Source organism: Pseudochaenichthys georgianus, chromosome 18 (genome assembly GCF_902827115.2).
Source record: "Pseudochaenichthys georgianus chromosome 18, fPseGeo1.2, whole genome shotgun sequence".
Lineage (NCBI taxonomy): Eukaryota > Metazoa > Chordata > Actinopteri > Perciformes > Channichthyidae > Pseudochaenichthys > Pseudochaenichthys georgianus.
Genome location: NC_047520.1, coordinates 10,805,300 through 10,819,567, shown reverse-complemented (window position 1 = coordinate 10,819,567; position 14,268 = coordinate 10,805,300). Strand labels below are relative to the sequence as shown.

General features: G+C 38.4%; 2 protein-coding genes and 1 non-coding gene across 3 annotated transcripts; 2 read left to right on the top strand and 1 right to left on the bottom strand.

Moving 5' to 3' along the window:
- The first annotated feature begins 3,744 nt into the window (after positions 1 to 3,744).
- Positions 3,745 to 6,179, top strand: tm4sf21b (transmembrane 4 L six family member 21b). Its single transcript, XM_034106591.1, has 4 exons — positions 3,745 to 3,936; positions 5,088 to 5,153; positions 5,743 to 5,894; positions 5,981 to 6,179. The coding sequence occupies exons 1-4, from the start codon at positions 3,745 to 3,747 to the stop codon at positions 6,177 to 6,179; spliced, it is 609 nt and encodes a 202-aa protein (XP_033962482.1).
- A 2,494-nt stretch (positions 6,180 to 8,673) lies between these two features.
- Positions 8,674 to 8,745, bottom strand: trnaw-cca (transfer RNA tryptophan (anticodon CCA)). The gene has a single exon. It is a non-coding gene; the product is annotated as a tRNA-Trp (tRNA).
- A 2,261-nt stretch (positions 8,746 to 11,006) lies between these two features.
- Positions 11,007 to 14,268, top strand: LOC117463871 (lysophosphatidic acid receptor 6). Its single transcript, XM_034106362.1, has 2 exons — positions 11,007 to 11,072; positions 12,244 to 14,268. The coding sequence occupies exon 2, from the start codon at positions 12,250 to 12,252 to the stop codon at positions 13,186 to 13,188; it is 939 nt and encodes a 312-aa protein (XP_033962253.1). The 5' UTR covers positions 11,007 to 11,072; positions 12,244 to 12,249; the 3' UTR covers positions 13,189 to 14,268.

Below are 14,268 nucleotides of genomic sequence, written 5' to 3'. Positions count from 1 at the left end.
AAGTTACCATAGCTATGCAGATGACACACAAATTTACGTAACAATTTCACCAGGAGACTATGCTCCAATTCAAACACTGAGTAAGTGCATTGAACAAATCAATGACTGGATGTGTCAGAACTTTCTCCAATTAAACAAAGATAAAACTGAGGTAATGGTTTTTGGAGCCAAGGCAGAACGTTTAAAAGTTAGTGCTGAGCTTCAGTGTGCAATGTTCAAACCAACAGATAAAGCCAGAAATCTAGGTGTAGTCATGGACTCTGACCTGAGTTTCAACAGTCACATTAAAACAGTTACTAAATCAGCCTACTATCACCTAAAGAATATATCTAGGATTAAAAGACTAATGTCACAGCAGGATTTGGAAAAACTTGTCCATGCCTTTATCTTCAGTAGACTGGACTACTGTAATGGTGTCTTTGCAGGTCTCACTAAAAAATCTATTAGAAAGCTGCAGCTGATTCAGAACGCCGCTGCTCGAGTCCTCACTAACACTAAGAAAGTGGATCACATCACTCCTGTTCTGAAGTCTTTACACTGGCTTCCTGTGTGTCAAAGAATAGATTTCAAAATACTGCTGCTGGTTTATAAAGCACTGAATGGTTTAGGCCCAAAATACATTACTGACCTCCTGCTAAACTATGAACCATCCAGATCTCTCAGGTCTTCAGGGACTGGTCAGCTTTCTGTCCCCAGAGTCAGAACTAAACATGGAGAAGCAGCGTTCAGTTATTATGCTCCAAATATCTGGAACAAACTCCCAGAAACCTGCAGGTCCGCTGCAACTCTGACTACTTTTAAATCCAGGCTGAAGACTTTTCTTTTTGTCGCTGCTTTTATTTGAACTATTCATATCTTAAACTGCACTGTAACTTTTATCCATGTACTTTTTCTTGTAATGTTTAATTGAACTATTTATATTTTAGACTGCACTGTAACTTTTATCCATGTATTTTCTTCTTAATGTTTATTTGATTAGCTTTTCTTTTTTAATGCTTGCTCTTTTTTTTTTTTTTTTGTGTAAAGCACTTTGAATTGCCTTGCGTTGAAAAGTGCTCTATAAATAAACTTGCCTTGCCTTGCCTTGCCTTGCCTTGCTTAAAATAATACTTTTGCATATGTGACGCTGTGAGTGTTGCACGGCCAGATACGGCTCAGCTGACTCAGATAAGGAGATAATATAAGCTATGATATTATATGATCGATGATCTGATTGAATGTGATATGAATGATAAGTGCGACACGTCGGCGTCTTCTCTGCATACAGCAGTTTAAACTGTATTTCCTTTCTCCTGTAATAGGACTTGAGAGATTTAAACTCCGCACACTGAGCTCTGATTTTTCAGCAGGCGGTGCTTTCACTGAGCTGATCTCTTTTCTATAGACGCCGGAGGCGGGCAGCGTCAGGTAAAAAAAAAGTGATTTAGCCTTCCCAAACCTGAGCCTCAGGCGCCGCCTATGATGACAGCATATCTGTTTGTCTTCCTCGTTTCCTGTTATCTCTCCACTTGGTAATCAAGCCAACACACGCAAAATTACTTTTTGCGTGTTTTTAAAGGAATAACTTCATTTGCAATCAGAAATTAATGTACATTTTAAGATGATTTAAACATAACATTTTAAAAATATTAATTGACCTGTTTATTTTTTTTTTTACTTTTTCCTGCATTTATCTGACAGCTCAAAATGCCAAACAATCTAATTCAATTATTTATCAGCAAAATAATCCATAATGAACATAATCATTATTTAATAGTTTAAAATGAGCTCCACCTATTCAACTACAAATGTGAAATACTAGTTTACATTAGTGCACGAGTGACAATAGTTAGTCACAGAGAACATGTTTCTACTTTTAATTATTAAAGTACATTTTTTATTTTATACTTAAATATTTAAAGTTAATATTTGTAATGCAGTACTTCAACAGTGTGGTTTTAGTCATTTTAACAAGGCAAGGCAAGGCAAGTTTATTTATATAGCACCTTTCAACACAAGGCAATTCAAACTGCTTTACAAAAAATGAAAGACATAAAGAAAATGGCATTTAAAATCAGTCATTAAAAAGAAAAGCTAATCAAATAAACATTAAAAGAAAAAATACATGGATAAAAGTTACAGTGCAGTCTAAGATATGAATAGTTCAATTAAAAGCAGCGACAAAAAGAAAAGTCTTCAGCCTGGATTTAAAAGTAGTCAGAGTTGCAGCGGACCTGCAGGTTTCTGGGAGTTTGTTCCAGATCTTTGGAGCATAATAACTGAACGCTGCTTCTCCATGTTTAGTTCTGACTCTGGGGACAGAAAGCTGTAACTGTTTTAATGTGACTGTTGAAACTCAGGTCAGAGTCCATGACTACACCTAGCACACACTCAGACTCCGCAGGACAATGGCTCAGTGTCTGGTGTGTGTTTATTAAAAGTGACTTGACAGTAAATCAAGTAAACGTCATCAGACTAATGAGAGCTTCCTGACAAATATAAAAAATTATTATTAACAGAACAATAAGCAACTATAATGTTAAAACTCTCAGGTATTATTGACTTCATCATGCGTGGCCTTCGTCATTAGACTTTAAACCTTCAATAAATGATTCCCTCTCGGATCACAACCCAACCCAATACTATATGAACCATTAGCATTTACAGAGGTGAAATGCAAAACGGAGTACTCATTAATGCAGAAGTAATAATAATGAAGGAACAACATGCAGTGTGTCAGAGTGAAACATTGACAGGTACATGGGTGGGGGGCAGCATAGTAAATCATCTCATGAAAGCAGAGCTAAGTGTATATAAGATGTATATGAACATGTTGTCTCTTACATAAATGAAATTGGTTGGTTTGAGGAGCTGTATTTTAATTGATCAGAAATGTTCCAATTAGAAATAAATAAAATGTAAACCAAGTTACACCCTAAAAGTGTGATTTGAAAAATATCAGAAAAACCACTAATTGTATTATGTTGAAGATAGCTCACAGAAAAAGTCATATTAAATAACTAAATAAATTAAAATATCAGAAAATATGACAGAAAATAAAACAAAACATTTCATTATGCATAATAAATAATAAAGAAATAAACAAAACATTTGTGAAAGTATAGTATGTCTAAATGTTTCTTTTTCTTTTTCGTACACCTCTTAAAAGTGTTATTTTGTGTTATATTTCACACACTAATGCTTGACACGACTTTGTCTTGGTGTCTGGTGTAATTGTCCATCAGTAGCAATACCAAGATTCTTTGGAAGAAATGTATTTAATTATCAGATTTTGGAAATTGTGAATCAATTATCTAAGAAGATCAGATTTCCGTTTCTAACATGAACTGTTTTTACTTTATCCCTAGTCTTAAAAAACCCTAAATGTAGATTCCATTAATCAAAAGGAGTTTTTGCAGCCCCAATGCTCCCTAAAAAAGTACGTTAATCTGTTATTTTCTATATTCTCTGCTTACTGTTATAAGGGTTGTGCTGTAGACCACAGCGTTGGCTTTTATGGCTCTCATGGAAACATGAAAAAAACCACACCCATGGCATAAAGTCTGGTCATAAAGAGTAATAATCAGGCTTATCTATTATAGCTCCGCCCTTTATACCCCCACCCTCCAAAACTCAAACAACCCATTCCCAGTCTGTCACTTCTGAAGCCCAAAGCTGCACAAGAGGAGAGATTTCTGCTCCGAGGATCAGTTGGGATTTTAGACATTTTTACCTTTTTGAGCGCCCCCCAAACCCGCAGACATCATGTGTACAGGAGCCTGTTCTAAGTTCATCGCCATCCCGCTCTACATCCTGGCTGCAGTGTCCATCATCTGCAACATCATGCTCTTCTTCCCTGGCTTTGAAACGAAGTATGCGGCCGAAGACCGGGAGGGGGAGAAGCGCATCACGGAGGAGGTCAAATACATGGCAGGCCTCATAGGAGGAGGAATCCTGGTGAGTACATTGATGTCAAAAATCCAAATTGTCCATAACAAAAATGACATGATTTGACTAATATTGTGTTTTTCGTTGGTCAAGTTTAGGCCACTAAAACTAAGGAAAGCCTCACATCAAGCTAATGATGTAGTGTATATGACCTCAAGCAATTAAAGTCATAGCCAAGGTCAAACAAACACAACATTGACCACTTTCTTACATTTAAACAAAGAGCACAGAAATAAATAATACAATAGTGTTGGTAACAGACGGGATCTAAATGTGCATCACATTTTTACAGGCTTGATTCAGTTAAAGGGGCGCATTATCAGAACAAAACCCTGATGATGTCATGGTGATGTCATCAGGGTTGTCTCATCCTGGACATGGAGAACATGTAACAGTGAGCCCTTGTTACAAACTGACACCAAAATAGGAAATGGATGCCGCATACCCCAAGATGGCGCGGACGCCACAAAATGTCCTAGCTTCCGGGTTTACCTCCTGGTTTCCCTGCTCTCCGGAAAGTGTTTCTGCTTTGACCGTTGACTTACATTGTCATAATCTCACAGAATTTAAAATGATTTACGGGTTAGATTAAATATAAAAATCATAAAAGAGTTGTAATTCATCTTTCGTTTTCCTGTCGACAATTTTACAAACAATTATTTTGTTAAATCGGGAAAATGCTTTTTGGCCTGCAGGGGACTTTTTTACTGCAATACCGCAAGGGGCCACTGTGAAAAAGTCATGCTGAGCGGCGCGGCTAATCCATTTGAGAGTTGTTTTGCATTGTGGGAATTGTAGGATCCCCTCTTTTTCCGAAATGGTCCATACTTTTGACTTAAAGTGAGGATATCTCATCCTCTGCTGCTCTGATGTTGCAAATTCCTTTTGTAATCTAAATCTGGTTTAGGACCTAACCTTATAGAAACACAATACAAAATTGAGTGCCTCTTTAAAGTCAGTTCAGTTCACAGCGGCTTAGTACTCCTGTTTTTTTCGCTTTTACATTTTTTTACATTTACTCTATATTTAGGTCTGTTGTCCAGATCTAATGCACAATTTACTTAGGAAACATTTCTTTCCTTCACAATCTTCCTTCAGTAATAATGTTGTTTGACCCTGTTTATGTTTCTGTCAATTAAATATGCCTTCTGTTCTATCAGGTCCTCGTTCCTGCCATCCACACTCACCTGACCAGCGCTAAGAACTGCTGTGCCAACCGCTGTGGGGTAAGTGTTGCATTGTGTGGACGCTGTCTGAAACGTTATCTTATCTATCTGTTTGTACCTCTCATCGTGGATAAATTACTCTTACATTAAATGGAACATCCCAATCTTAAAAAGCAGTATTATTAAACTTTTCGGCATATATTTTCAGATAAAACCACAATTTGTTAACCATCTGTGCTAGAACTCTGTCCCCTGGTGTTCAGAAAACACAGCTTCTCCCCTCTTTCCCCAGAAACTTGTCAACTGTGCATTTATTATGGTGTGAGGTTCAGAACCGAGACGGACTATCTATCTAAAGCAAGTCCCTGGAATTTGGTTTTTACAGTAGTGAAATAAATCCAAACCAGTGTCCCAAAAACTGACATACACCCCCCTTTTTTATATTGTTGTTTGAGTGTCAAGACTATTCCACAAGTTACCTCCTTTGACTGTTAGACATTTTTGTTTTTCATTGTTATTATCTTTTTTTTGCAACATGCAAGTAATGAATCATACCTGACTGAAAAAACTGGGGTCAACAATATTAAATCATCTCCAACAAAACATGCTTCAGTGTCCACTTCCTGACTCCACTGTGTTCTCCATGCAGATGTTCCTGTCCATTGGTTTTGCAGCAGCTGGTGCAGTGGGGGCCATTTACAGTCTGAGTGTGGCTGCCCTGGGCCTGTCTAATGGGCCAACATGCCTTTGGAGAAATCTTCAAAGCCCCATTCCTCAATGGGGGACACCCTTCGCCAACAGGTACAGGCAGTCTTTATGGCCATACATAATGTAGTTTAATGTACCATTTTATTGTATTTACCTTTTCTAATTGTTATCCTCTTCAGTAACGGGAGCTACCTGGGCAATAAAGCAATGTGGGACTGGTGCAAAGAACCAGAGGATGTGGTTGAATTCAACGTGGGACTGTTCTCCACTCTGCTGGTGGCGGCCTGCTTCGAGCTCGCCCTCTGTCTCATCCAGATGGTCAACGGACTCTTTGGATGTCTCTGTGGCACCTGCGGCGGCAAGGAAGTGAGAGCATAGCACACTGCAGGGTTCAGCATGATAACTAGACTATAAGATCAATATATTTCTACTGGTTCTGAAAGACAAGGCCAAAACCTTCTCCCAGCCTGGTCTGTATTCGAACGCATCTACTAAAAACTTGGTGTCCTAGTAGATGCGTTCAAATGAAAAATAGAGCACATATAATACATATTTATTTAAGAAGCTTAGCTTTTGGTTTCTCTAACAGACTTTCAGTTGTGCTGCGTTGTTTTTTAAAGATCCGTATACACCAAACTGACACCAAAGAACACCAAAGAACACCAAAGAACACGTCCCGACGGAACGTTGCCTCACGTCTCCTGCGTCTTCTTGGCCATGTTTCGCACTGGAACACACCGCAAAGACTTCAGCCGACGGCCAAGTAGCACGTACTACGCATGCGTGAGTGGCAATAACTCTCCTCACCAGCAGGCGGCGGTAGTGTGTATTCGTCATTCAAAAGAGGCAACAACCGGAAGACAGGGTGTTTCTCAATCTCGAGTACGCTTGCTTGGTAGCACATGTCTTCCGAGCGTCTTGCTTCAGAAGTGAGGCAAGAATACTTCCTGGCATTTGGAAAACAAAGAGTGGAACAGGCTAACAAGTGTGCAGGTGTGCGTCATATGAGAGGCCCCGCCTTACATTTTCCGCCACAGATTTGGGGAAATTGGTCTGTGCTCAAAGCATTGTGGGGATTTTAAGACTGCGGAGTCTACACATGTGTAGCCTCGAAATAAGAAGAACAGAGAGAGAAGAAGAATAGACTGCGTGATATAAACAAACAACAAATAGCGTGTGCGTTCCATTTTCACTCTACTGCGAAAAGCTCATGGGGCTTTCCCGAACCTGTGTCGAGAGCTGGAGTTAAATGAAATCTAAGATTTGCCTTCTTAATAGTTTGTTTGGGTCCCTCACTTCCGTTTCGCTTCTCATGCGCTGATTCGCTAGCTGAACAGCCAATCAGAGTGATTTCTTTGGCCGACAGCCTCCCGATTCAACATGTCGAATCGGCGGCGGAAGGTGTCGGCACTCGGCACGGCCGAAAAGACACAACGGTGCAGTACACACCAAGGCACACCAATCTGAGTAGGGCGACACGACGCTCATCGACGGCCCGACATCTATCGACATCTATCGACGCTGAAAATCGGCTTGGTGTGTAAGGACCTTAAGGCATGCCAAAACGTTTATAAAATACACTGAAACATTTTTAACGACTCTAATGAAGTGTATTTTGTGACCACATTACACATATTGTATTCAGTTAGTTGAAATCAAAAATATTAGGTTAAACCTAATATTTTTGATTTAAACAGAATATTATTGCTTTCAACTAACCTAATACAATTTTGTGTAATCTGTTGACAAAAAATATATAGCCAACGTCTTCTCGTGGTTGTGATTTGGCACAATATTTCTTTATTTTACAAGACCTAACTTAGACAAGACGTCCTGAAATCCCAAAACACAACGCTGTTTCAAAATGTGGTTTGTATTTATAAATTCTGCTTAATTTATAACCCCAATTATTATCGCTCTCCACCATTCCTCTTTCAGATATAATACAATTAGATTATCCCCTTACTTTAGCGTCTGACTGTATATTAATGCTTTTTTTTAAACTCCAGATGTCTAAACTAACCCTGTCTTTCTGCCTTCTCTCCACAGTAAGCTTACTGTGACACACCACGAGTCGACACACCATGACCTCTTGAAGAATAAATGACAGGGATCATCATCACATTCATCAACTCAATTCATCACCACTATCATAACCTACTGTATCATGGGGGGGTTAGAGATAGGGGTTCAACGTCTCTATAAACACAGTCCTATCTGTCCAAATCCTCATTATTCTTATTACTAATTCTTCAAAAGGAATGACTGGGATGATCAATAAATATTTCTTCTGTACCTATTTCATTATTCTCATATTATACTGATTGTAGATGGAAAAACTGATGTGTGCTATATTTGTATCTGTACAATTGTACGTTTTAAAATATTTTGTAATAAAGCTTTGAACATAAGATAAAAAGGAGGTACTTCAGGTTTTCTAGTAAGCTAAACCTAGATTAACTGTGTATTGTTGTGTTTGCATTTGATTATCACTTTACAATGAAAAAAATTTATATTTTACCAAATATTTTCCATTGTTACAGATTAACTTTAAATGTCCTAAAATAAAAAATATTTTACTTACTTTGACACTCATATCAAAACATGTTTACTATTGATATACACACTTGTGATATATATTGCTAAGTCTCCTTATAGTTTGAGCACTGCTTCCGAAACAAATAGGAATTCAGTATTATTAATTCAGATATGAGCTTGGGGATAAGAAAAGTAGCCTATTGTTGCAGGAATTGATTAGTCTCATGTATTTACTCCTTGAACATGGGACGAACTTTTTACTGTTTGTTGACACCATGCGTTACTAACTAAACGTGTTTCGTAAGAATCAATGAACGCCTTTCTTTAAAAAGAATGACCCCGACGTGATTTGAACACGCAACCTTCTGATCTGGAGTCAGACGCGCTACCGTTGCGCCACGAGGTCTACAACTAGATTCATCTGAATATTTTCTTTATCAATCTTGCCTGCCGTCCATCCTTTACGTCAGGGAAACGATTCACTTTTTTAGTGAATAAGCGCTACATACGATGTCAAACTGTTTCTCTACTGTATAACGTTACAGTAGAAACTATATTTTTAGTGATACAGTAGATGAACGGTATTTTATTCTCCACTAGATGGCCCTGTTTGACAAAATATAATTGATCAAATCACACTGTCATTAATGTTTATGTCTATTTATTAAAATGTTCCAACAGCTCCAGGTAATATAAGTGTGTCAATCAGTCACATTGTTAAAGTGTTTATGGACTATGCATTATGTTAGGATGACCATTATTGTTTTTATGATGATCATAGTGTTACCCAGAAAAATGAAAGGTTTTATAATTTTTTCTAAAATCGATATAGTGTTATTTATTATTATTATTATTATTATTACATATCACTTTTGGTGGATATCTGGTTAATATCTTTTTTACAGAAAGCAGGCCCACATTACATTACATTTACATGAAATGTAAAGTGGAAGAAGTACTCAGATCTTGTACTTTAGTAAAAGTAGAAGTACCAGTGAGTAGGAATACTCTAAAAGTACTGTAATCAATATGCTACTCAAGTAAAAGTACACAATTATTGGCATAGAAGTATGCTTAAAGTACCAAAAGTAAAAGTACTCATTATGCAGATTGGTGCATTTCAGAATAATAAATATGATATGTTTTATAATGATAGATCATTAAAGTGTTCTCAAAGCTGTTAAAGGTGCAGCTAGTTTAAATGACTTTGTATGCTGCAGGGTAGCTTGTGGATTTACTCCAGGAGGAACTAAAGTCTGATTTAACACTTGATTATATTTCACATCATTCATACAGATCTGTAAAGTAACTAAAGGTATTAAATAAATGTGGGGAAGTAGAAGTACAAAGTAGCAAAACATTTAAGTAGGCAAGTAATATAGTGGAGTAAAAGTACGCCATTTACCTCTGAATTGTAGTGAAATAGAAGTACGAAGTAGCAAAAGATTGAAATACACAAGTATCTCAAAAGTGTACTATAAGTACAGTAATTGAATACTTTTACTTAGAGACTGTACACCACTGGAAATACTCAAAATTACTTTAAACAAATGTGATGGCCTCTTAAAGGCATTTGCATGCTTATACAGGCTTATATAGGCTTAGTTTGTCGGGGGACATCTTACTTCTTCCTTCTCTCTGTCTATACCCGTGTACACTCATGTTCCGATTAACCCAGCCTCCCCAAATGTCTTTCTTTTTGGTGTCTATATACGCTGGGATCCGGAGTCATGGATGATCCTGCGGTCCTGTGTCCTGGATCGCGAGCGCTGGATCTTGAGTCGTGGCTGTGGTCCTGGATCATAGGTCCTGGATGGATATCCTCGTGGATTCATCTTCCTATTATACACACATGCATTTCCAAACATTTGGACTACCTATGTTGCAAATGTATTATCTTTTCAATTTACACACGGCATCTATTGCACGTCTGTCCGTCCTGGGAGAGGGATCCCTCCTCTGTTGCTCTCCCTGAGGTTTCTCCCATTTTTCCCTTTAAACTGGGTTTTCTTTGGAAGTTTTTCCTTGTACGATGTGAGGGTCTAAGGACAGAGGGTGTCGTATTGTCATACTGATATTCTGTACACACTGTGAAGACCACTGAGACAAATGTATCATTTGTGATATTGGGCTATATAAATAAACATTGATTGATTGATTGATATACATTTAATTAGATAACTGACTCCCTCTCTCTACCAGGCTGCAATTCTTCTCATTTCTTAAAGACGGAGGATGTGTTCTGTTGGTTAAACCCCATGTGTATTACATGCATAGTGTTTTGAAATGTAGGCCTCAGTGTCATTTCCCCCACAGAGGAAAAATTGTACTCAAGAAGTCAGTATTCTGTGTGTTTTCTCAGTGTCCTCTCGTAATGTTATATTATATATAAAACAGGTGGTGTAGACACTGTTTAGGCTCAATGTGGTTCTGGTCTATTAATGTTGTTATATTTCCGTTTGGACTGGATACGGCCAATAAATCAATGTTAATTTAAAAGACAGGAAAATACAATATCCAAAATGTGGACATATCCAAAATATATCTGAAGTAAGGATGTAGAGTCGGCCTACATAGAAACCAACAAAGAGCGAGACAGCGCAAGCGAGATCTTAAGATTGGTCAACTTCCTGTGCTCCACACACCTCAGTGTCACCAGTGTGTCAGTCTGCTGGTCTGAAACTCACACACTCCTCTGCATCTGAGTCTACTTCTCTTTTGATCATCAAACAGGTATTGTCACACTTTTACTAATTTCTTCACATACTATCAAATATACTGTACTTCATGTGTCATTCAAAATGCGGCATCTTTCAATTAGACAACAGAAAAAAGCTGATTGAGTCATATTATAAGAGTTGCAAATAAAGACGAACAAAAAGCATTCGTTCTTACTTTGTACACTTATCTATTAACCATATGTTGTACTTACCACCGTGAACGCTCAAAGGATTGAACAACCAAGACATTTATTACAACCAAACAGATTTTTGTTTTATTGTCAATAAATAAATGAAAAGATATTTCCCAGTGATCCTTCCAGGAGTGACGGTGTAGAAAATCTGTGAAATTGATATTGATTGGAGAAAAAGACAAATGAAATGAGCAGAAAGAGCAGCAGGTTAAAACAAAAGCTGAATATGTGTTGGTTTGTGAGGGGAACTAACTTTAGAGGGAACATACGCAGTCTAATTAAAAGCACAGAAGAAGCTGAAAGGCTTTGCTGCGTCCGCCACAGAGCCGGCAGGTAAGCAATTTGACCAAAGCATGTCACTAAAACAGCTCTTATAGTCATACTAAAGTAGCCCTTTGATGTTGTTAAAGACACAATAATATATATTGAAAGAAAATGATACGGAAACGGGAAAGGGTTGATGGACCTGAAGAAATGTATCGCCTGAATCTGCAGTTCTGCTCGGCTTTACAGCGCTTTACACTGAGAACAAATACCAACCAAAGAGTTAGTAGGGACCAACAACTGAGCTAAAAATGGTGAACATAGGACTAACGTTTATCATGTCCACGTAAACACGACTCCAGATGAGGCCAGAATTGAAACTTGAATTTCCAAAAAACCTCAAAAGTTAGAAAACCAAAAAGTGATGTATACATATTAATTTACATTATCCCTTCTACTCTACGGCTTCTTAAGTCATAGATATACTGTAGTGTCCAAATCCACATTTTGTTGCTTTTTCTGTTACTAAATGCACGTCGTGTGGATATAAATATTGTACAAAAGGTGGGGTTTGATTTGTTTTTATACCAATAGTATGGGACCAAAGTTGTATTAGCTCAACCATGCACCTTGACCTCCTTCTCAAAATGTGTCTTTGTTGCTGAGAGAATGTCAAAAACAACTTCAACTGTTTCTAACCACTGGTTTTCCTCTCGTGTGAATTAGGTCACCATGTCCCCCAACGTGACCTACAACAACAGCTGTGTGGAACACATCAGCATCTTCTCCGTGTGCATGTACTCCTTCATCTCCACCGTTGGCCTGGTCTTTAATATCCTAGCACTGGTGTTTTTCTTCAGCCAAACCAAATCCAGATCTCAAACGATAGTCTACATGACTCACCTGGCCATCGCAGACATTCTGCTCATCCTCACGTTGCCCATGAGGATCTACTACCACCTGGGATCTACCCTTGATCAGCGGATCTGTGAAGTCCTCGGTTTGGTCCTCAAGGCCAACATGTATGGAAGCATCTTTCTCCTCACTTGCATTTGCTTCGACCGCTGCATGGCCGTCAGCTTCCCTATGTCGTCTCGAGTCCAGGCAGGGAGAAAGAAAGCTCCGTGGATTTGTCTCGGGATATGGATGCTCACCTTTGGAGCCAGCCTGCCCATCTATCTTACCAAGCGCAATTATGTTAACACCACGGAATGTTTCGACAGCCTTCCTGTTTACGCTACAAACCCGGCGGTGGTTTTTCCAACCCTGATTGTGGGGTTTGGGATCCCACTGGTCATCATGTTGATCTGCTCATGGGGTTTGGTCCGTGCTGTCCAACGAAGCTCTGTGGCTCAGACCAACTTAGTGGACAGCGGGAAAATCCAGAGGATGATTGCCACCAGCCTCCTCATTTTCCTGCTCAGCTTCCTCCCTTATCATATCATCCTGGCCGCCCTCTCTCTGTATAAAGAAGATATATCCTGCCCCATGCGTACTGCATACCGCTACAGCCTGATGATGGCGTGTCTCAACACAGTGCTGGATCCTGTTGCGTACTATTTCACCACGGACACCTTCAAGAAGAACGTGGACATGGGCACTGTTCGGAGGATGTTTCTGTTGAATAGCCAAAGTTCCGATGTGAACAGGAGCAGGATGCCCAACAGCTAAAGGACTCAACAGACACACTGAAAAACAGAAACATTGACATTAATGAATGTATTATATCAACAGATTTCACATAACTGAATTAGGTTGGTTGAATCTAATATATTTTTAAACGTAATATTATTGCTTTTTACTAACCTAAATAATGACATGTGACACAATACATTTAATTAAAGTCAACCGTTACATTTTTTGAAGTACATGCAACATATCAAATCTGACGTTTAACCTAACATTTCTATAATGTAAACCCCAGAGAATGACAATGTATGTAAGTCCCTTAAGTATTTCACCCTGTCCCTTTATTGCTTGTGTTTTACATCATGGAGCATTATTTATGCATATTCTTAAGGTTATCAAATACATACTATGCTATCTATCAGTGAGTATGGATAACTGAACTTAAATAAAGTTGATAATTATAAAAGAATAGACATTTTTTATGATAGATGCAATATGAAATAGCTAATATGAGATGTATAAAAAACCTCTTTAATTTCTGCATAAGATCAAGTGCAAGGTGTTAAAAAAAACCTAAGTGAAAAGATAAGAGAAACAGTCAGTGCGACTTCTCGTCTGTGGTGAACTTCTGGTTCTTTAATTTAAAAACATTAAAAAAAACTGCACAAAGCACAACACATTTCTCATTCTTGTCATTTCATACGAATAATTAATCACCGAAACCACTCTGTATTTTTGTGAAATGAAGGCAGGAGGAAGTAGACATGCTTATCTTTGGTTGACCTTGGTAAAAGATACATTATAAGATGTTGAGCTTGTAGGCCTACAGGGTGGCTGACGTCATAATCACTGTTGTTGTTCAGATCATGATGGTATCAATGATTTGGTTTCATGAGTACATTTATCTGCATCATTCTGAGAGCTCCGTGGGTGGCAACAGAAGTGAAGCATTGCGTGAGTGAAGGACAGGAACAGTCCTCGACTGTCTGCAGCAAACCCTACCTTCTGCTTTTTTTTGTGCACGATTCTGAGAGGCAGAGGTTGTATGGAGAAGCAGAGGCATGTGTTCATGTCTGTGGTTTCCTGTTTGTGTTGTATGCTTGTGTATCCGAGCACCCTAAA

Excerpts from the sequence above, each read along its gene's own strand:
- tm4sf21b (XM_034106591.1), top strand. The coding sequence starts at position 3,745 with ATGTGTACAGGAGCCTGTTCTAAGTTCATCGCCATCCCGCTCTACATC. Across the intron at positions 3,937-5,087 it reads TCATAGGAGGAGGAATCCTG|GTCCTCGTTCCTGCCATCCA; the intron begins GTGAGTACATTG and ends CTGTTCTATCAG. Across the intron at positions 5,154-5,742 it reads GCTGTGCCAACCGCTGTGGG|ATGTTCCTGTCCATTGGTTT; the intron begins GTAAGTGTTGCA and ends TTCTCCATGCAG.
- LOC117463871 (XM_034106362.1), top strand. The coding sequence starts at position 12,250 with ATGTCCCCCAACGTGACCTACAACAACAGCTGTGTGGAACACATCAGC.